The sequence below is a fragment of the Miniopterus natalensis genome, chromosome 6 (genome assembly GCF_054644295.1).
Source record: "Miniopterus natalensis isolate mMinNat1 chromosome 6, mMinNat1.hap1, whole genome shotgun sequence".
Classification (NCBI taxonomy): domain Eukaryota; kingdom Metazoa; phylum Chordata; class Mammalia; order Chiroptera; family Miniopteridae; genus Miniopterus; species Miniopterus natalensis.
The window spans coordinates 9,540,298-9,564,050 of record NC_142086.1 but is presented as its reverse complement, the minus strand read 5'-3'; the positions used below and the strand labels follow the sequence as shown (position 1 = coordinate 9,564,050).

Genomic DNA, 23,753 nt, shown 5'->3' with positions numbered 1-23,753 from the left:
GAGTAAGAAAGTGCTTTGTCACAAAGTCCTTCAATGAACTTCAACAAACATGAGTCAACAAGTCTATACCACGTATCTAGGACTTCTTACATATCTTATACATATAAGAACAGATCTCAAGTGTGTTCTTGAAACATAAATGGACGTTCTACAACTGCTTATCAAGGACTTCTTCAGACATCTTCTTGATTTCACTCACGGTATTAACTGAAGTGAGCAGAAAATAAAGGGTAGGGAAACAAGCCAAAACACTAAAAGGATCCAAAGCAGCAAATCTGTCCAGCTCTAAAGACACAGAGAATTGCTGTGATCAAGCTCAGGTCATCAGCCCTTGGGAATTCAAATCGGCCTCCACTACTTATTAGTGGGATAAACTTGGGCAAATTATTTTCCTGCTTTATTTGTAAGTTTCCTCAATTTTATTTTACTATTTTTTAACTGTCACCCGAAAATATTTTTTCCACTGCTTTTCGGAGAGAGTGGAGGGGGAGAGAGAGGGAAACATCGATTGGCTGCCTCCCTCACTAGCCCCGACCTGGGGCCAGGGATTGAGCCTGGGACTGAGGTATGTGCTCTTGGCCAAAATCAAAACAGGGACCCTTCAGTCCACAGGCCGACGCTCTAATTACTGACCCAAACCGGCTAGGGCTCAGTTTCCCCAATTTTAAAATGAGAATGACAACACTTTTCTCATGTAAAATAATATTAAAATAATTAATACTATTCCTAACATGTAGAAATTAGTCAAATAAAAGCTATTGTTTTATTAGCTTCATCAACCATGTTCTTTAGCTTTGAAAGAATTAAAAATACCTCCAGCCTGAAGTTGCTAACTTTGGTTCTATCTACCTAGTTAATCTTTCCTAAAGCTAGTATCCAAAACAGTTAACTTTTGCATCCCAAGAATATGGCCAGGTATGTGACCAAATTTTCTTACCTGAAGGATCTAAAACGTATCCAAACATGTTACCACACCTCACTTTAAAAATAACTATGTCTTAAATAAAAATAAACCCAGACCTAAGCTACTTAGTATATAACCTTTGGATCATTGATAAAAAATGAAGAATCAGATCATTATTTGCATATTCGTTAAATAAAATGAAAATTGGATAGGCAAAATATATATGTATTATACATTAATATATATTACATATATATTACATATACACATTACATATTTTATATTGTATATGCACACACACATTATACATATAAAATATCGTTTTGAATACTTAATGTAGTAGAAACTTTTGACGAACATCACCTTATGACGACTGCATAGTGATAAGTCTCTCCGAGGGTTTCTTTATACTACTTCTAAAGAACAGGGAAATTCATTTTTTTTAATTCCCAGAAGGTCTGTTACTTCTGTTTTAGTTATCAGCATTATAATGATTCAAAACTCTACTGTAATTCAATAAAAATGAAACCTGAATCAAGTTCCAAAGAGTAAGGGAAAGCTCAAAGAACTGAGTTCCCAAGAGTAAAAGGAATAGCCACGTATGAGACAGACTCTGGACCTGAACGCTAGGGAAGGAGTGAGGCTCGTGGACTCAACCCCAACCAGGCGGTTGGCTCTGCACAGGTAAAATTATCTTCTACATAAGCCATGACTTAACTGAAACTACCCCACACATACATGTTGGAAGAGACAATAATGTGGATTAATCAGAATAATTTTATCCTATCACTGAGAAAAACTGAACTGTCAGAAATAAAAGTGCCTCAAAGAATTAATATTTTGTTTATCTTTACAGCCTCTATAGCATCTATGAAACAGCCAGCATAGAAGCTTATTAAATATTATTTGAATGAATAAGTGTATAAAATATGTGCTTAAATTAATAGCTCACATTACAATATTATAAACACAAGAGAGAAAATTAGGCAGAGACTTTAAAACTAATTAAAGTATCATAAATAGGTCACTGACACAGTATCTACTGCTCTAATGTTAGGATTAATGGCAAGAAAATCAACCAGACAACAAAACTGTTATAAGGAATGTTTTGCAGTCATGCAAGAAAAAGTCAATAATCAAGAAAGTAAGTTTACTGCCCTAGCTGGTTTTGCTCAGTGGTTAGAGCACTGGCCCTAGGACTAAAGGGTCTCAGGTTAGATTCCCAGTCAAGGGCACATACCTCTGCTGCAGGCTTGATCCCCAGCCCAAGTCGGGGTGAGTGTGGGAGGCAACCAATGTCTCACATCGATGTTTCTCTCTCTGTGCATCTCTCCCTTCCTTCCACCCTCTCCCTAAAAAAGAAATCAATGGAAAAAATATCCTCAGAAGAGGAGAGGAAAGGGGAAGGGGGGAGGGGGGGGGGAGGGGGGAAGGGAGAAGGAAGGGGAAGTTTACTATATTTTTGTCAGTGTGTACGTGGTTTTTTTTAGGTGGATTTTATTATCCAAATAAAATTGAGACAATGCCAGCCCCATAGCTTCTCCCCCATAGATATTACTGCTTTTCAAGGGGTGGGGGGGAAACTCTTAAAAAGGATATTATAATTTCTAAAGCTTACTTCTTACTTATATATTAACCTATTATTTATTCATTAAACTACCATAGCAGTACAGACTTCACTCAGCTTTTATTTAAACAAAAGTATACCTGGTTGGGGTGGCTATTAGTTTATCTGTTGCTTTAATTACCTAAATTTTAACTTCCCCAAAAGCTAAATCACTGAAAAGAAACGTTTCCTTCACACATCCAAAAAACTGTTCCCAGAGATACAATTTACGAAATATAAAATTTATATCAAAGCTGTTCTCTGCTAATATAAAACAAGTTCGTTTCTTTTTAAAGCCAACCAATGCACATAGGCACTGAAATTATATGATTTAACTTTGTTTTCCTGAAAAATATGTATTTGTGAGCAAAGATACAACATATTATGACACAGAGAAAGGTGCTCTCGTGAACCATGATAAAGTTCAGTAAGTATTTGCTGAGTTTACATAACGAGTAAGGTACCATGTGTTGTGCTCAGTGCAGAACGAATCAGAAACAATCACCCTCGAAAAGATCTCCATGCTCGTGCGTACCTAAACAGGTTAGGGCTTGCCTGCCTGCCTGCCTGCCTGCTCATGTCATCATCTCTGCCTGGAATGCCCATCAGGCCTTCAAATGCCATTATCTCCAGGAAGCCCTCCCACCCCTGCCCCATTCAATCCTGTTCCACATGCAATCCCCAAGCACTCAGATAATGGCACCCTGCCTGGAGTATTTATATCAGTTTGTTTACATTTTTCTTTAAAATCTTATATAGAGCCTTATATTATAGTCCCTATGCATACATGTACTACCCCATTCCCAAAACAAGCCTTCTTGGGGGCCTTAAATCTCCTGCAGTTAATTATCTATGTGTGAACTTTCCTGGTAAGAAGACACAAAGTAACCATCAATTTTACAGGAGGCTTTCTGAACCCCCAAAGTGTAAAAAAACAACACCACGATACAGATTAATGGATTTACAACGATCTGCTATGTGTGTAACTAAATCTAGCTATTAGATTCTTAAAACTATACTAAGTAACTGAGGAGAAATGTTTCTTTCACACATTGGAAATGCCAGTTTCCATAAATACAATATAAAATTACATTGATATCAAAAGCTTTTTCTCTTAAAAAAATAAAATTCCTAAAATAGAAAACTTAGAAAATACTAATATAGCAAGAAATCCTTGTTGGCACATGAGTAAATTCCAAAAAATAGAAATATGCTTTCAAAAATATAACAAGAAGTCTTCGCCAAGGATTTTTGTTGTTGTTTCTATTGATTTCTAAAGTAAAATAATAAAATTAAATCAAGAAACATATTAACATATGGACCAACAGGCTTATGAATACAAACAAGGAAAATATATCCATGTTTATGAACTAAAACTCATGTGTCAGTCAAATTAAATTACATTTTTAAATAAGCAGCAGCTGGTATTTTTAAAAACACATGAAGTAGAAATAAAACCTAAATCATTTAGTAAGCATATGCAAGGTTTCACATTCACAAAATGCAGCCTCAAACACATGGTGTCAGATGAAGGCAAAGACCTCAAAGATTCATGAAAAGCATGTACAACAAACAAACTAAATTCCAAAGCCCATCAAAAATGAAACTGCATTAAAAAGCCTTCTGAACTGTATTGCCAAAATGTCTTTTTAAGGAGACTGACCAGAACTATTCGCTCAAATTGTGGTAAATACACTACATCTAATCAAAAAATTACCTGCAACTAAATAATGTAGACCAGGTGGCATATAACCAAGAGTTTTAAAGAAATGTAAGATTGCTATTTATAATAAAAATAGCCAGTGTGTCAGAAGATAAAAAACTGCTAATGGAAGAGCCTACAATAAGACAGGTTCTAAAGAAACCCTGGAAATGGCCCAATAGCTCATCTTACTTCCAGACTGGACAAACTGGTACTAACACAAATACAACGGTCTTGATTAAGCTGCCAAGATGGTCATGAGTAGAGATCTTTTAAGGAACATAAAGCCATGAGGAGTTGGGGGAAATTACTTACAGATCACATATAACAAGGCTCCAGACCAAAGACTATATGAATAAAAGAAGCCTTTATGTGATGGTGCTTTACATATATATATTTCTAATAACTAACACAACTCTACAATGTAGATATTCTTTTCTATATTTAAAAAAAATTTTTTTAAATAGGTAAACAAAACTGCCCTAAGGTTACACTTAGGGAGAGCTGAGATCTGAACATATTATTTGATTAAATAAACATGGGGTTTCCCAGAAATCAGGATGGGAACCAGGATTACTAACCTTACTTAACATTTTTTAATTTCTGGAAAAGGGAACTGAAATGAGAGAGTGTCAAGACTCAGAAAACATTAATCTTAAAATCTCGTGAGTAAAACAAAACCTACATGGTTAGCCACCCCCTTATCTGCAGTTTCATTCTCCACAATTTCAGATACCCCGGGTCAACCAGTCTGAAAATATTACATGGCAAATTCTAGAAATAATCAATTCATGCTTTAAATTATGTGCTGCTCTGAGGAGCATCATGAAATCTTTCCCAGTCCTGCTCCATCCATCCTGGGATGTGACTCGTCCCACTGTCCAGCATATCCACACTGCACACACTATCCACCCAATAGTCAGTAGCCATCTCAGTTATCAGCTCAATTATCAGAGAGAGAAAGAGACCACATTTTAATCAAGCAAACGTCATGTAATTAACTTTAAATGTTATAATTTTCAATTGCCATGGTTCACTAATAACATAAATGTGAACTCAGTTCACCATTTCTCTAAAAGATAAAAGAATAATCCTGCTTCACGTAAAGATAAATGAAAATCACAATACTAGAAAATTAATTTTGTAACAATTTATCAAGTATTACCTTAAAATTACAAAAGATCATTTTCTCATGCTTTTTGGTAAAAACATTAATTACCAGAAAATTAAACCTATTATTACCTTGAAAAACAGATCTGGTAACATTTAAAGCATTCTGAAAGCCACACTTTTATGTTCCTTAAGGAAAGGAAATAACCTGTATATCTGCATATATCTCAAGCCTAGAAGAATCTCTCTCACATTAATACCTGTTTAATCAAACTAAATCACAACTAAGGTAACTGTCTATCCAGCCCTACCCAGCAATATATATGCCACAAAAAATAAAATTTCCTTATATCTGTTGGTTAGTTCCCCTGTTGGGACACCAAACATTTTACTTCAGTCACTGTGGATAAAAATCTTGCTGAAATATTTTGCATTTCCTCAGCTTTCTCAAGTCAAAGGTACCAAATGCAATTTGACCTTTTCCAGTGACTTGGGATCATGAACAGGCTTCACCAGCCCTGAGCTGGTTTTTCTCCTTAAAGTTACACGTCAAATATCACTTCCTCTCTCTCTGTGCTCATCACTAGAAGACTGCTAGTAGTCATTCCACCCTCACTCTACCCTTGGTAAAGAAACAGAGAAGTAAACCCAAGAATTCTAAACTTTAAAAAAAATAAATACATAGAATTTCCAAGGAAAAGTACGTGATTTTAATGCTGAAGCTCTGTGACATTTATTACGGTGGTACAAAGGCGTGTTTTCTTCCATTATTTTAGATGATGTTCTGAGAGTGTTCATCTTTTAACAAATGGTACTTTATATAACTGTATACATTTGTTTAGGCTTAAAGATAAGCAGAATTTATTTGCTTCATCAAAAAAGTTTTTGCTAAGGCCGGCAAAATCAATATGTGTATGCATAGTTATTTGTTTCAAGTATAGCAGAAAACAGAAGCCAGAATCCTTGAAACTTTAAAAATCAATTAAGACTTTAAGTTATGTTTCAGTCGCAGTATTTTAAAGTCAATCTTTGGTACATAGGAAAGCAATTTTCAAATATATGGGTAGTGAAAATCATGGGTAATAACCTAGTGGACCTTGGTGAACTTTTAAGTAAAAAGAACATTTGTATAGCAGAGTATCATAAGTAGTACAGGAAAGTACTGTTTCATAAAACTTTATTATAGGCTGTGTGTTGCGCTATACTGGAACATGAGTAAAAATAAATGTCTTGGTGTGGGCTGCAGTCAGAAAGTTTGAAACCCACTCATATAATGAGTTCTCAATGTTCTGTAGGTTTTCTGCAATCAGAAAAGAGATTTGTACTTTTCCACTTACTGCAACAACAATATTCTGCAACATACCGTGATAAAATCAGTCTTTAGTTTGTAGTTCTCTGAATGTGGCTGTTTCCAATGAATTTTTAATATCGTATCTGAAACATGATGAGTCCTAAAGATTAAAACTAAACATAATCCTTTTTTCCCTCAGTGACAATAAAAAACCAAATAAATCTTTATGTGCAGCTATTTCTGATGTTTGTTATTAGTTTCAAGTAAAGATGCTTAAAAACAAAAAAAACTTTTACTTTACAATGAACTGTATCAGTTACAATAAACTACATACTTAAAAGATGCCTAAATATTTAATTTTCAGAATTGCAATTTAAGTTTAACAAAGGCATTCATATAATGTTCTCTAGTTACCTGTGTATACTGAAGTACATATTAAAATGAAGAATCTGATCTAAGTTCGCTTTGGGATACTGATAGGATTCCGATTCAATCAAATCTTAATTTCTCATCCTAACACAGCAGAAGCTCCTTTTCAACTCACCCAGCACCATAAATTAAGTTTGATGGAAGAACTTGTTGTGCAGCAAAAGAATAACTCTATGAACTTGCTGTCAGCCTACTGGGAATTTCCAAGCAATGACAGGGACTCACACTACACTTGAAAAATCACTGATGGAACAATTACAATGAGAACCGTGATGCTCGGCGCCACCCAGTGACAGACGGCTGACTTCTCCCTTTACCGCCTATTCATTTTGGTGTTCTAGGCACTGTACTAAGAGCCCAACTCCAGGGTAGCTGAAGGAAAAGATATACTCGTGCAATTTCTGGGCTAGAACCAAGCGAGAAAAGAATCTACATAAAGCCACAGGAAATGCACTGTATGGCTGGGGTTTACTCTGGCCTTAGCAAAAAATATTTCCCATCACAAGCTTTTTCAAACACAAGACAGAAAATGAGCTGCTTTAATAAGCAATCACTTTATGGTACACTTAACATCACTTTATTAAAACATCTCAAATTATTGTAAAAATGTTACAAATAGGAAACTCCTTCATGAAGATCAGATATTAATACTAGTTTAAAATAATCTGTATATTAATAAAACCTAAAAGATAATTTACCTAATAAAGTCTTTAACTTGGTCTGGCTGAAGTACTTAACAACTTAAACATTAATAAGTAACAAGTGTCTCTTAAGCAGAGTAGTGAGTACTCCGATATTCATTTTACTATAATTTAAATTGTACATACATACATTATAAATACTTTTTCTGCGTATGCTGTTTCAAAACACAAAAATGTAATTAGTCAAAATGCACACACACACACAGCATAGCACAGATGATACTGGGTGGTTCAGAGGCCTGGCCTCTTCTGACCGTCCTGGCTATATACACTCTGGGTCTGGATAGTTCTGGCAACTTTAGACAACTGCCAAGATTAAACCCCATGCCAACTCCATTCTTTCCTCACGTTACTTTGTGATCACTAGAGGCCATGTTGAGAGCAGCCACTCCACTGAAGACAGTATTAGACTCTAATGACATTTCATTCTTATTAACAGAAGTTCAATGGTATAAACCATCTTTCCTCCTTAACTAGGCATTTGTCATTTACAGTGTTGTCTGAGTAATCTGAGTATCTTGCTTTTGAAGCAAAAGAATGTGTGGGGAAGAGATATGTAAATAAAGTTACTGGAATAACACTGCTTCATTGGGTTAAGGTAAAGTACATGTAATTTACTGTTTTCCAGCTTTTTTCTTGATTGAATATTACTTTCCTCATTAAAAAAAGAATTTTCCTTTGTTGTTTTAATATTGAATAAATTTGTGGGTAAGGAAACCTAATTATTAAAATGCAGATATGTTTATCAATTAAAGGGTGGAAGAAAGAAACAAATGAGTAAGTTAACTAACTAGTAGCACAGAGCTATTTGAACCATATATGGTCAGAAAGTGTCCATCCACCGAGTACCCCTGGCCACATTTTTTCAGTGGAATCTTTTAAACATAATTCTGAAGTACATTAATAACAAATGCTATACTTTACTTTGTAGGAATATAGAGAAGAGTAATAAAAATTAAATAATGACATTAAAAGACTTTCAGAGCATTTGCAGAGGTTAATTTCTACTCAAGGTCATACCTACTTGCTTAGTACTACCGAAATAAAAGTGCAATTCTGGCCCGGCCGGGAGTGGCTCAGCGGTTGAGCGTCAACCTAGGACCCAGGCGATCAGGGTTCAATTTCTGGTCAGGGCACATGCCCAGGTTGGGGGCGCAATCCCCCAGTCGGGGGCGTGTAGGAGGCAGCCGATCAACGACTCTCTCATCATTGATGTTTCTCTCTCCCTCCCTCTCCTTTCCTCTCTCTGAAATCAATAAAGATATATTTTTTAAAAAAACAAAGTGCAATTCTGGAAATACTGTGAAATGTATCAGCCAGGGGGCCTGAGAGGACGATGAAAGGTAACCCTGGAAGGGAAAACTGAGGGACCATTTTGTAAGATGAACGAAATTTTACAAAGAAAGAAAAATTATTTATTTATTATTATAACCTTATCATCCAAATAATCCAAAAAAAAGCTTATGGTAATATTTTAAAATTCTCATAAAACATTTGGACCTAGAGAAAAACGTGAAACAAAATAGTATCTAGATTTAGAAATACTTAAGAGCATTAAGTGAAATGCATATGAAGGCAATGGAAGGTCCCAATAATAGTGCCTATTTCCCAATCCAGTTAGGATTCTATTTTATTATTTTAATGTTCTTGAAATAACCAGACATTTTTACAAAATTTTATAAATGGCATATTTCTCCCTGGGATGCTAATACAAATCTTCTGAGAACTCTCGCTTCAGAATGCTAAAAAGTCATTTTACTAATTAAAATATTTAATATAGCCTTAATTTATTTCCCAAAGAGCCAGCAAGGCTTTTTTTAACTTCAAACTCACCCAAAATGAACATTTCCAAATAATTGTATTTTGTCACAGTAAAGAACGGCATTGTACAAAGATAAACAAAATAACATTGTTTTGCTTTTCGTCTAAAGAGCCTTATTTTTCAGAGGATTCAGCTTTTCTAAGTGTTAAGTAAAAGTGATTGTTTTCAGAATAACAGCTGGAGTGTGATCAATAGTTCTTACTGGCCTCTGGACATTCCACATAGCCAAATGCTGCTTCTGAATGTGTGCTTTGCTGCATCTCTCCAGGGCAAGAGAAATTAAAAACCTCAGATGTGCTTCTCCCAACAAAAGATTTTAAAAAGTGCTCTCTTTCTTTTAGAACATTACAAACAATGCAATTTCCTACCCTCCAAAAATTAATTGTATGCCTGCTATCTTATTTGGCTATCTCTGCTATCTCTAAGTTGCCAAAAACTTGGAATAGTGGTGGTTTTTAAAATAAATAAATAAATAAATGAATAAATGTTTTTATTGATTTTAGAGAGAAAGGAGAGAAGAGATAGAAACATCAAGAGAAAAACAACAAGATGGCAGCTAGGAAACCACAGTACCCGCCGCCTCCCGCAACCACATCAAAATCACAATTAAAATACAGAACCACCATCAGTCAGAGCCTCCTGATATCTGGCTGCACAGAAGCCCCACAGCCAGGGAGCTGAAGCAGCACCGAGACCGGGAGGAGGGGGGATGCGGGCGGGTCGGGGCTGAATCACGGAGACGCTGCCGCGGGCCCACACCCAGTGCCGAGGTTGAAACCTGGAAGGGACATCTCGGCGGTGGGGGTTACCCGAAGGAGAGAGGGGTCCCAGCCCCACAGCAGGCCCCCAGCCCAGGGCTCCAGGGCCGGGAAGAGACGTCCCCACAGCTTCGGGATGTGAAAACCAAGGGGGACTGTGGCTGCGGGTCCCGGAGGCTGTAGGAGCCACAGCAGCTCCTCTTAAAGGGCCCGGCACGGACTCACTCGGAGGCTCCCTCTGAGCCCAGTGCCAGGCAGCAGCTGGAAAAGGAACCTGGGACACTCGAGGAGGAACTAACCTGCCTAAAATCTGGGCGAGAGGTGGAGGGGCAGGTTCCTCCCAGGCAGAAGGGCTGGCGGAGGCCACAGCTCCTTTGGTGAGCCCTCCCCACCACACAGCTGACAGGCAGGGGCTTCTCTGAATTTCCAGCTCCTGACTCACACCTTTGGCCCTGCCCCGATGATTCCCAGGGACCCGCCCCTCCCCACTTGCAAGCTCATCCAAATCATTTCCAGTGGCTTTTCTGTGCAAGTGGCCTCTGGAGCCTCATGCTTAGACTTTCCCAAAATCTCTCAAACAAGCAGCAGCTGGCCTCAGCATGCCCCATTTGTCTTAATAAGTGGCCTCAGGCCTGGCACTAGTGGTGGCCTGCATTGGTTCATAGCTTGGCCTCTCCTGGACACTGCCAAGCCCAGCACAAGTAGCAGCCAACTATGGCTTGCTGGGTAGCTCATGCTGGGTGGCCCTGGGCAAGGCACAAGTAGAGGCTGGCTTTTCACCGCCCACGAAGCCCCAGAGACAGTGCACCCAGTGGTCAGCTTTGACCACACTGGATTACAACCCTACCATATCCACAAGTGACACACTCAGGGGGCACATTCAGTGAACACCAAAGCCCCACTAAAATAAATCCTGCTCCACAGGGGTGTCTCCAGCACACCAGCTCTTTGGCTGTAGTTGCATCTGGTCCTCATAGCTGATTGGCCGGGGGGTCAATTCCTCCCAGTGACACCAAGAGCAACTAAGGCTCAAATACAACAGGACTGTAACACAGGAGACACAGGGGGGCTCCTGGGAGGCCCAGCTCAGGTGACTAAGGAGGCTGAGGCACTGGACCCTACAGGACACCTTCTACACAAAGCCACTCTACCAATTCCAGGAGACATAGCACCTTTTCCTAATACATAGAAACAAACACCAGGAAGCAGCCAAAATGTGGAGGCAAAGAAACATGTCACAAATGAAAGAACACTCCAGAAAAAGAACTAAATGAAATGGAGCCAAGCAAGCTACTAGATACAGAGTTCAGAATAACGGTTACAAGGATGCTCAAGGATCTTAGTAAGACTATTAAGGAAACTAGTGAGATCATAAATGACATAATAAAGTACCAATCAGAAATGAAGGCTACACAAACTGAAATGAAGAATAATTTACAGGGAATCAACAGTAGAGTAGATGAAGCTGAGAATCAAATCAGCAATTTGGAACAGAAGGAAACAAAAAACACAACCAGAAGAGCAAAAAGAGAAAAGAATCCAGAAATATGAAGATAGTGTAAGGAGTCTCTGAAACAATTTCAAGCGGCCCAATACTTGCATTATAGGGATCCCAGAAGGTGAAGAAAGAGAACAAGAAACTGAAAACCTATTTGGAAAAAACAGTGACAGGAAACTTCCCCCACCTGGTGAAATAAATAGACTTACAAGTCCAGGAAGCACAGAGAGTTCCAAACAAGAGGAACCCAAAGAGGCCCACACCAAGACACATCACAATTAAATTACTAAAGGTTAAAGACAAAGAGAATCTTAAAAGCAGCAAGAGAAAAGCTGTTAGTTACCTACAAGAGGGCACCCAAAGGACTGTCAGCTGATTTCTCAACAGAAACTTTGCAGGCCAGAAGGGAATGGCAAGAAATATTCAAAGTGATGAAAAGCAAGAACCTACAACCAAGATTACTCAACCCAGCAAAGCTATCATTTAGAACTGAAGGTCAGATAAAGAGCTTCACAGATAAGAAAAAGCTAAAGGAGTTCATCACCACCAAACCAGTATTACATGAAATCTTGAAGGGTCTTCTTTAAGCAGCAGCTAATGAACAAAAGAATCTGACGAACAAAACAGACCCAGAGACACTGAAGCATGCAACAGACGGTCATATCTCAACGGGAAGAGGGAAGGTGGGGTGGGGGGTGGAAAGAGATTAACCAAAGAAGTTATATGCAGATATGCATAACCCATAGACACAGACAATAATGGAGTGAAGGGTTGGGGAGGGTGTGGGAGCAAGGTGGAGGGAATCAATGGGAGGGGGTGGGGTACCTGTAATATTTTCAACAATGAAGATAAAGTAAAAAAAAAATATATATATATATATATGTATCGATGAGAGAGAGAAACATCCATTGGCTGCCTCCTGCATGTCTCCCGCTTGGGATCGAACCTGCAACCCAGGCATGTACCCTGACCTGGAATCGAACTGGTGATCTTTTGGTTCATGGGAGGATGCTCAACCAACTGTGCCACACTGGCCAGGCCTGGAATAGTTTTTATTCTGCCATTTCTATTATTTTAGCACCCAACTTTCAAGTCATTTACTTTTATGGAAGAAATAAGAGACATCTTTAATTACAGTACAATATTCATCTTCAAAGAAAATCTAAAGAATTTACAAAAAGTAAAACCCTGGAACACCATTAATCATTTTAAGTATCTTGATATAATTTTATTTCTTCTTTTCTCTTCTGCTGTCTTTAACGGAAAGGATTCCTCTCTCCAAGGAAAGCTTTGTAAGATAGAGCCAATTCTCATTTGTCTGAGATAATTTGTGTGTCGCTCTGGATAGGAATCATGGCAAAAACTAATACTAATAACCTTGCAGTTACTATCAACTGCGGCATTCTGTATGATCTGAATTAAGCTTTCCTCAGTACCAATCCCAGTTTGTTACATCAGTAAAGAAGAAATGAGTTATTTTTCTCTCTACTTCAGTCATTACATTCATATAAAATTGTGGCTATATATAAATGAAGCACTATTTATTATCCACAACAAGCTATTTATTTGCAATTAAGAAAAAAAAAAAATGTAAATAATTAGGTTCCATAGCATACCTAATATAAAACTATACATAATCACCAATTTGAATGCCCAGAAAATACAGGCATAGATTTCTGATCTGAAGATTATAGCTAATAAAGCTAAAAGGCTATATACCAGTGACCACTCTTAGAAAGAAAATTTTCTGTAGGATGGGATTCCAGTTGTTTTTCAGTAATCATGAGGAACTTATTCTTATCAATTCACACTACTTTGACAGGTGACCCATAATTCTTATTCTTGTGTATTTATGAAACACATTTTATTTCCATGCATTGGCATAACTTGAACTGTCCTTTATAAGCCAAGTTAGAAATTTTAAACATCAACTGACACTGAGTAACGATATCACAACATGAATTATCAGCCAATAATTTAGATTCTGAAAAGTCAGTGTAATGATTAATTTTATGTGTCAACTTGACGGAGCTAAGAAATGCCTAGATAGCTGAGATAACATTTTAAGGTGAGGATGTTTCAGGAAAAGACTGGCATTTGATTCAGTACAATGAATAAAGATCAGTCTTCACTAATGTGGGTAAGCATCATCCAACTCACCGAGGACCCAAACAGAACAAAAAGCAAAAGAAGGGCAAATTCCCTTTCTCTCGAGATAAGCTAGAGTAATAGCCAAATTATAATTCTTGGGCCTTTGGACTATAGGACTTACACCAACCCCTGGTTGTCAGGTCTTTGGACTGAGGCTGAATTATACCACTGGCTTCTGGTTCTTCAGCCTGCAGACAGCAGACTGTGAGACTTCTCAGCCTGTTACAGTCAGCATCTTTCCCATCATTACCTTAATCAATTTTACATCAATTGTACTACACAGTGAGGGATAATGGGAAATTTTTTAACATTTTCCTTTCTAAGATGAGAATCCTCAAATTGAAACGTTTTTACATGTTTTTTACAAGTACATGTTTTTAAAGAATACATTATACATATAAGTAAGAAGGCTTACTACTATACAACACAGTTTAACAAATCTTTATTGCTCTCCTACCATGCACTCTGATACAAATTAGATATAGAAATATAATTAAAACATGAATTCTAAACATGCTCGCATAAGTGAAATATATATAATTAAAAATAACAATGGGATAAAGAGCAATAGGGAGGTATTTACAAAGTGGAAGGGTGGTACATTGAGGTAGAATGATTCATTCTGCCAGAGAGGGTAGAAAGAAAAGGCTTCCACAGGAGTTAACATCCTCAGCTCTCACTTAAAGACGAAACAATCAGAAACAAAGGCGGAAAGGTCATCTTGGACAAAGACCTTGAACAGAAAAAACAGTACATGTAAAGGCACAAAGGTGTGGTCAGCATGGCACAGCGAGCTGAGAGACTTCAAGTAGGTGGGAAGTGGGAAGAAGTGAGATGGAATCACAAAGCACAGAACACCTTGAGAGGCACTCAGACGCATGCTGAGGATGAAGACATACTCACAAGCCTACCTATACATTCCAGGGTTGTGCTTTCACCCTCAAATAAATAAATGACAGTATTTCCCTAAATTTTGCAGTGAATCACCTCTCATACCCATCTAAAAAAGGAAATTATAAAAAATAAAAATAAAAGTATTCTGGTTTCTAGTTACCAAAGACTGAACTGAGCCAAAAATTACATAGCACAACAGTGTAATAAACCTTGGAATCAGCATTAAGTTTAATTTTTTAGACGCAAAAATTAATGAATTATCAAATAATATTTCATTTTTGTTGGAACACTCTATAATCATTACAGCTTGGTTCTGCATCAAATCTTAAAATGGTTTTAAATTCAAAATATTATAAACAACATAAGAACTCTGAAGAGCAGGAAATCTACTACATTTGACTTCAAGCCCTAATAAATGAGAGTTTAGATTTGGAACTAATATAAAATAGTAACGATACCTATTATTTACAAAGTGCTCTACATTTTCAAACCCCAAATAATACAGTTATTATTTTCATTCCTTTAGTAAGTTTACCGTGGAGGTGTTCTTTCATGAAATGAAAGGAGACAAAATTCAGGCACAGTACAAAAACAGGTTTGTAAAAGCAGTATTAAAAGTATCAGAAAACCACACCTTTAGAGTAGCGCTGATAGTTGGGAGGGAAGTCCTACAGCAAATTTTGTTTCACTATCTGAAATGCGAGCTTAACCCGTTCTTGGGAGACAAACTTTATACAGGTAACAGAATCAGCTTGTTACAGTGAGAAATCCCAATGCTGGCACAGGTACGGATATAGGTGTGATAGAGTGAAGATGTAGAACTAAAGGCTAACACTTTCAGTCCTAGACTTGGGATCAAGCAACGTTCCACTATTCCACCACAGTTCAAAGAAGCCCAGCCACCACCGTAAGTCTTACAGAATTATTTATATCCTAGTCAATTTGTTTGCTGTGAATCTTACTAAAACTGTGAATCCTGACACCGACGGTGTCTTCCCCTTTGTACTGGCTGCTACTGTGGCAAAAAATAAGACTCGCGTCAACCTGCTCCTGCCTTTCTGCCTTCACCTCCTCATTTTCCTTTTGCCCTCATTCCTTCATTTAATCTGAATGAGTCGAGTGAGCTTCTTAAATCCTTTCTGCAACAAGAGAGTGCTCAAAATACTAAGCAAACAGTAACAAAAAAATAAAAAAGCAGACATTACCTTTATATCAAAATTACAATCAAGTCTTCTAATTAACACAATGAAAGTGCCGGACGAATTATCTTTCAACGGTGGAGGCACTATGGGCTCACAGGCATTCTCTGGTTTGGAGTTAATCAAAAAACCCTGAAAAAGAATCGATAGTAAGTGTTTTCTCTGTTAGAACAAAAAAAATCAATTCAACATGCTTCTAACATCTTCTTCTGAATTTGTTTCATGTGTTTTGCATTATGCTAAATGAATTACCTGGCAACACAATAGTTCCTATTCTCCAACTGCTCATAATCCCAGAACTTCTAAATAGTACTGGTTTCAATAGGATTTAGATTTTTAAACTAAATTCTGTTTTTCCTATTAAAGTTTTTCAAAAAGTCACATAGAAGCCCATTACCCCAGGACAACCACTATTAGCATGTTGGTATATTTCCTAACAATGACTGACATTTCTAAACCAAGCAAATACTTTTTTTAAATTAACTTTTTGTATAGTTGCAATCATTTATTTTTTTATTTAAACTTTTAAATCTTTTGTTATCAAACAATGAAAATGCACAGACTTTCTAGAAATTGATTCCATAGAAACACTAGCCTCAATTAGAAAAGCCATATGTAGAAAGATAGTCCCTGCTACATTGTTTTTAATAGCAAAAATTTGAAACCTTGCACATCAATAAGGCATTTAAAAATTGTAATATATTCAGACAATTAAAAAAATGAAGCCATTAAAAAGAATGAGGTAAATCTATATACATTAAATTGAAAAGATGTCCACAAGATATTAACTTAAATAATCTGGTCTAGTGCTCATACCAACCATCTATCCCACAGGATTTGGTAATTCCTCCTGCCTTAAATTTCATTGCTTAGCTGTGGTAAGGAATGCTTTTGCACGTTTCAGGAATAAAATGCCGCATACCTTTATTTACCACAGAATAGTTCCCCTCCTTGATTCCATAAAGCATTTGGTTTTTACTAGAACTGTGGTTATCATTCCAACAATGAGTATTTACTTCATTCATGTTACATTTACATCCTCTGCTGCCTTTTCTGTGCCTTTACGCACACAAGCTTTTTGCATTAATGCGAAACTATAGTACATACAGTTCTCTTCAAGACACTTATAACAGCAATTAAAGTGAACCTGCGTAGTACTATTAAGGCATATAACTCAACTGAAGTGAGGAAAAAGCAGCTGAGGCCAATTTTCCCATGTCCTTGAGATGACAGCTCCATCGTGACTGCCACCTGGTGGACATCAACTGAAAGACACCCCAATCTTAGAGATGTTAAAATATGGGGTAAGAAAATGTTTTTTTTTAACCCTCACCCGAGGATATGTTGGGTGTCTTGTTTTGTTTTATTTGAGAGAGAGAGGAAGGGGGGTAGAGACAGAGAGAGAAACACTGATGTGAGAGAAACACTGATCGGTTGCCTCTTGTAGGCACTCTGACCCGGGATCAAACCCGCAACCTAGGTATATGCCTTGATGAAGAATCCAACCCACAACTTTTTGGTGTACGGGGATGACGCTCCAACCAACTGAGCTATCCAGCCAAGGCTAACATGCATCTTAGGATAAATAAATTTACGATATGTACAAACCAAAAAATAAAAATAAAAAATGGGTTTACAAGAAGAGCTTTAAAAAGGTCTTTGCTTTTAATCATTTCTATATTGTTGAATGCATATGACAAGCATGCCTTATTATTTTTTAATTTTGTTATTATATTTTTAAATCCTCCCTTGAGGATATGTTTTTATTGATTCTTTTTTTTGAGAGGAAAGGAGAGAAAGAGAAACATCAATCAGCCACCTCCTGTACCTGCCCTGACCAGGGATCGAACCTGAAACCCTGAAACCTTTTGGTGTATCGGATAATTGACCTACCAACCAACTGAGCTACTCAGTCAAGCAGCATTTTATTTTTAAACTTACAATGTATAAAAATACACATAAGCTAAAAGTACAAAAAACTATTGGCATTAATGAAAAATTGAATTCTTACAAAACAGGTCTTAAATTATTAGGCATTATCTTTCCTGTTGATTATGCTAAAGAAAGAGTAACTTCCCAATAAAATAAGGTAACTTACTAATTCCTATTCTTCCCTCAGATGCGAGCCACTTAAAACTAAATGCAAATTCACTTTCTTTCATCCACAAAGTCTGTATGAGGTAACCATGGGCTTTGCTAATAATCTGGCAGAAGTCCCTTAAATAGCAGTGGCCAAGAAGGTGCTGCCTTAAGCCAGGTGCACATGCCTAGTGTCACCCTCTGGGGCCGGTCCCTTATTATTAAAAGGACACTTGCTCTAAATCAAGAACCCTCCTCATCTCTATCTTCTGGGGGGGGGGATACTTTATGCTAATACATAGGATGCTCAAGAAAACTACCAATGCCTAGGAAACTCAGAAACTGGATGCCCACCTTTCTTGTCTTCGTTGTAATTCTCTGATTAAACAGGGTGCTAAACAAAAATAGCACATATAGACTGGCACCTTAATTATCATCAAATGTATAATGCAGTAAATTTACAATATATTAACATGTTGCTTTTTTCTTTTTAATATATCTTTATTGATTCCAGAGAGAGGAAAGGAGAGGGAGAGACAGAGATAGAAACATCAATGATGAGAGTCACTGATCATCTAGCCCGCAACCCAGGCATGTGCCCTGACCGGGAATCGAACCCCGATCACCTGGATCCTAGGTCGACACTCAACCGCTGAGCCACACCCGGCCGGGCAACATGTTGCTTTTTTAAAAGCTTTTATGACTATGCATAAAGCAAAGGCACAAAATATAATTTTTCAGCTTGATGAGTTTTCACAAACTGACACATCTGTATGAGGACGAAGCATGAACAGCACTCCAGAAGTTCCCCTCACCCACTCTGCCATCCACTGCTCCCCAAAGCAGTCCCCAGTGTCACTGCAGGAACTTTTAAGAGCTTCGATTAGTTCTGGCTTAATCTAACACTTAACATAAACAGAACCATACAGTACAATAAACGCTCATTTACATTTCCTTCTCTCAGTACCGTATCTGTGAGCTTCAACTCCACTATTGAGCAGCCATACTGTTGAGATACACTTGGTAGATTTTTCATTTTCATTTCTATATAGTATTACACTGTGTGAATATGCAGCTGATAAGCATCTGGGTAATTTCTAGGTAGGGGCTACTATAAATAGTGCTGCTATAAACATTGTAGTACAAGTGTTTTCATGAACACATGTATCTGTCTATGAAGTATGTGCATTAATGTAGGATCATAGGATACCAAACAGGATCACTGAGTATTAAGCTTTAGTAAATACCACCAAGCAGTTTTCCAAAGTGATTTAGGTTACACTCAACTGAAATAATCTAAACATAAAAATCATACAAATATAATTCTGCTTTAGTGCTTCAGAGGGTATTCAGAATTGCAATATTTCAGGGTAAACATTAGGGAAATATTATTCTGTTGATAAATTACATTGGTTAATAAAGTCACAGAGATAATTTAATGAAGTGGTTTTGTTTCAAAAACTGTTTCAGGCTAAAAAGAGCCTTAGACTTTCCGTCTCTTCAGATTTCAGTGAATGTTACACTATACAGTGAGTAAAATGAAGAAAAGTACAAAAACGGCAACAAAAGTGCTGAAAGCGAGGCAGCAGTGCACCTTTGCCTTCGTTAGAGTATAAAAGTGAAAGCAGGGAGAGGAGAGAAGTGATAAGCTGTTTTCTCAGTGAATACCTGAAGTTATGAATTAACAATAATTGCAGTAACACCAAGCTGTTAACATTTGCAGAGGCACGGCACTCAGTACTATGTCAAGCACTATGCCCTGTAAATGTTCTAATTCAGTTCGCCTTCGCAACCCTAGGAGGTAATGACTATTAGTATCATCCCTATTTTAAAGATGAGGACTCTTGCCCGGCCGGGAGTGGCTCAGCGGTTGAGCATTGACCTAGGATCCAGGAGATCGCAGTTCAATTCCCAGTCACGGCATATGCCTGGGGCTGTGGGCTCAATTCCCAATGACTCTCTCATCATTGATGTTTCTCTCTCCCTTCTTCTCTCTGAAATCAATAAAGATACAAATAAGTAAATAAAAACGAGGACTCTAAGTCTCAAAAAAGGTAACTTGCCCAAGGTTACACAGAGCAGGCAAGCGACCCCAGGAAGTCTGACTCCAGATCCTATGTTCTCAACCACTCTGCTATTCTGTCTCCAAAAGACAATACAGTGGGTGAAGAACAAAATGGACCAGCAGAGAAATGAACATTTACAAAAGTGAACCACGAAGATGTTAGTCTAAAAGGCAATAAGGATGATTCCAAAATTTGATGCAAATACTCCAAATGAAGGTGTCAACCTTTTGCCCTGGCCAGGTGGCTCAGCTGGTTGGAGCATCATCTCATACACCAAAAGGCTGTGGGTTCGATCCCTGGCTGGGGCGCATACGGGGGGCAACCGATTGATGTTTCTCTGAGCATCGATGTTTCCTTCTCTCTCTCTCTCACTCTTTCTCTCCCTGTAAAAATAAAAAACATATCCTCAGATCAGGATAGACAAAAAAAGGATGTCAACCTTTCTGTCAGTTTTTTACATTCAAACCTAGAACAAAAGAGTAATACTGATCAGATGGTATCAGTTATCACTTTCCTAATATGAGACAAATGATTTTATTTATATCAAAAACTTTTTAGAATGTTAAAAATATCCACTGCCCTTTTCTCTAATTCTTTATTAGGTCATTCTTCCAAAATCTACCAGTAACTTTCATATACAGGACCCATTTAATTCCTTTTTCACAAATAACTGGAGATTACTCTCCTCTTATGCAGCAAAACATCCTTTAACCATAGTTGATAGCATAGTAAGTTCCTTGAACACTATGCTCTGAATACACTGGCTGCATTTCATGAGGGCCCTGTTTAAGCACTGGGATGGGTAAGACTGAGTCCCAACCCAACTAATATCTGAAAAGAACAAACAGATCCAATAAGATAAGAGAAAACAAAGAATGAGCAACGTGTAGTACAACTGTACAGATCAGGGCAAATCTGTTCTAGGGGAGGCATTAACAAAAAAAAGTGTTTGTGTTGGTTCTTAAGCTTCACTCTATTTTGGCTCGCTGCCAAAAACTGACCATAGTACTATAAATGACCTGACCAATGTAACGGCAGATGGGAACTATCACTCTTTTTTTATTTTTTATAAGTTCAAGATCTAATTGGCTTTATTCGACAATTCATGAATCGGGCTGCATCCCACCTAGTAAGCAGAAAGGTGCCCCAAGCTATCACTCAATAGCCTGTTCTAGACATTATACTTCTACTGATGCACTGTAAAACCCAATTCGGTTTTTGGCAAATACAGCACAGTTATTTCAATAAATTTTTGACATGTTGCAACTAAGCTATATTTCTACTCTTTTCAGTACCTATCTTTTAAGACTCAAGGGCAAAGTATTAGTATATTAACCATTCCAAGCTTCATGCCATCTGCAAATCTGATAGTCATACCTTCTGCACATCACTGAGAAATGCACTGAATACGATAGAAATGTGAGGGTTATATACCAATTAAAAGTTAAACCCCTGCCCTGGCCAGGTGGCTCACTTGGCTGGATGTCGTCCCATACACCAAAGGGTTTCGGGCTTGACTCCTGGTCAGTCACATACCTAGGTTGCAGGTTTGATCCGCAGTCGGGAGCGTATGAGTGGCAACCAATTGATGCTTCTCTCTCCCATCAATGTTTCTCTCTCTCTCTCCCCCTTCCTCTCTCTAAAATGAATGAAAATACATCCTCAGGTGAGGATTAAAAAAAAAAAGGTTAGCTGGATTAAGAAAAGGTTTTTAAAATAAGGTTAGCTGGATTAAGAAAAGGATTTTAAAAACCTCTTCACAAATTAGATATTACATTTGTAACACTACTGAGAGCAGTAACTGAGTATCTTTCACCTCAAAGTTACATCTCATCTTGTATACACTGTTAGAAGTCTTCCCAATAACCTTTTTTGGTTACATATTTTATTAGAATTAGATTTTAGATTTATTACCTTTTTAGGTTATATATTTTATCAATGAGTTAGAGTTTAGATTTTAATAAACTCTGATTAAAAGATGTCAAAGATGCTTCTGGTCAAGGTAATGAAGTAGGTAAACACTGTGTTTGTCTCCTCCCATGACCACATCAAAATTACAACTATATTGTAAAACAATCAACCTGGAAAACCAGTGATCAACGGCCAGTGAAAGAGCTTTGGGTGGGGCAAGGTATCGGAGTCATCAGCGAGAGGCAAGCGGTGTTCACCCGGTTAATGAATTCAGATTTGGCACCATTGCTGGGGCTGGAGCCTTTGAGGCAGAAGTACAGGACACACTGAGGCCAATACTCACCTGCCTGGGGTCTGTGGACCCTTGAGAGTTTTTAAGAAAGTCTGCAGCACTTGTGCCTGCAGACTGTGTCGGGGGAGTGCTCAACACAGGAACAATATCAGCTATCCCTCCAACCCTCACCTGAAGCCACACAAGTCACTTTCTCCCTGTATGTTTTGGTACCTTTCAAGCTGCTGTCCGTTCACTGAAGTTTAGGGTGAGTATTCTGCAGACTGTCCTAATAACTCTCAAAGGTTCGAAGGGTCAGGGAAGGTAGCTAATGGACACACCATGCCCTTTGCCTCTTGCAGAGTGACCCTAGCACTGCTTTGTGGTGTGGCCAGCCTGGGTTCTGGGTTTGCCCTGTGGCCTCTCCCTTATGCCTCCAGGCCCACTACAGGCAGCTACCAACTGTGGATCACTTTGTAGCTCCTACCAGGAGGCCTAGGGCCAAGAACAGGCAGCAGGTGACCTTGCCCTGCACAGGAGCCCATTCCAAGAGGCATCAAAACCAACACACCTAGTAGCCAGCTTCAGACCACAACACAGCACCACCCAACTAGCTCCACAAACAGCATACCTAAAGGATGGTCTCGGTAGGAACCAAAGCCTTGCTGGGGCGAATCTCACTCCTTGGGGTCAGCCTCTGCACAGCAGCTGGTATGCTGTGGTCATGGCCATCTTCCCACCTAGCTAACCTGAGGCTCAACCCAACCCACTGACTTTCCAACAGCAATCAAAGGCTCAAAGGATGACACACACAACCCACACAAGGGACACTCTTGGAGCACCCAGCTGAGGCGATGAGAAAGACTGCACCACTGGGCTCCACAAGACACCTACTACATAAGGCCACCCTGCCAAGGTTGGGAGATGTAGAAGATCTACCTAATATACAGAAACACACAGAGAGAGGCAGCCAAAATGAGGAGACAAACAAGTCCCAAATGAATGGGAAAATTCCAGAAAAAGAATTAAACCATATGGAGACATGTGATCTACCAGATACGGAGTTCAGTGAGCTTGGGGAAGAACAGATAAAAAGTCTCTATGGGTTTGAACATTTCTAACATTGACACCAGCCTCCCTCACAGCTAATATTTCACTAAAGTATGTGGTTAGTCACTATGTAGCCTGCAGGTGGTCAGAAAGAAAAATCCAGGAGTCAGATCTGGGGGAAGAGCCTGGTAAAGGGTAGGTGCTTGATTAGCTTGGGTAGCAGTAGTCAGAATATTCTGAGGTGGAACCACAGAGGTCCCCTGATCAGAGGAAAGGGGCTGTGCTTTGGAGGTCAGTGGCTACATTAATCC

General features: G+C 38.3%; 1 protein-coding gene across 3 annotated transcripts in view; it reads right to left on the bottom strand.

Annotated features, from left to right (window-relative positions):
• RNF13 (ring finger protein 13) overlaps nucleotides 1-23,753 on the bottom strand; it is a 111,269-nt gene that overhangs the window by 44,318 nt on the left and 43,198 nt on the right. Inside the window, exon 4 of one of the 3 annotated variants that reach the window (XM_016221614.2) lies at nucleotides 16,072-16,197. The exons of 1 other annotated variant lie outside the window; for it this stretch is intronic. In XM_016221614.2, coding sequence (XP_016077100.1) covers nucleotides 16,072-16,197 — 126 coding nt within the window. Of the gene's footprint in view, nucleotides 1-16,071; nucleotides 16,198-23,753 lie in introns of those variants that run through there. One more of the 3 variants, XM_087818083.1, reaches the window with a different exon arrangement.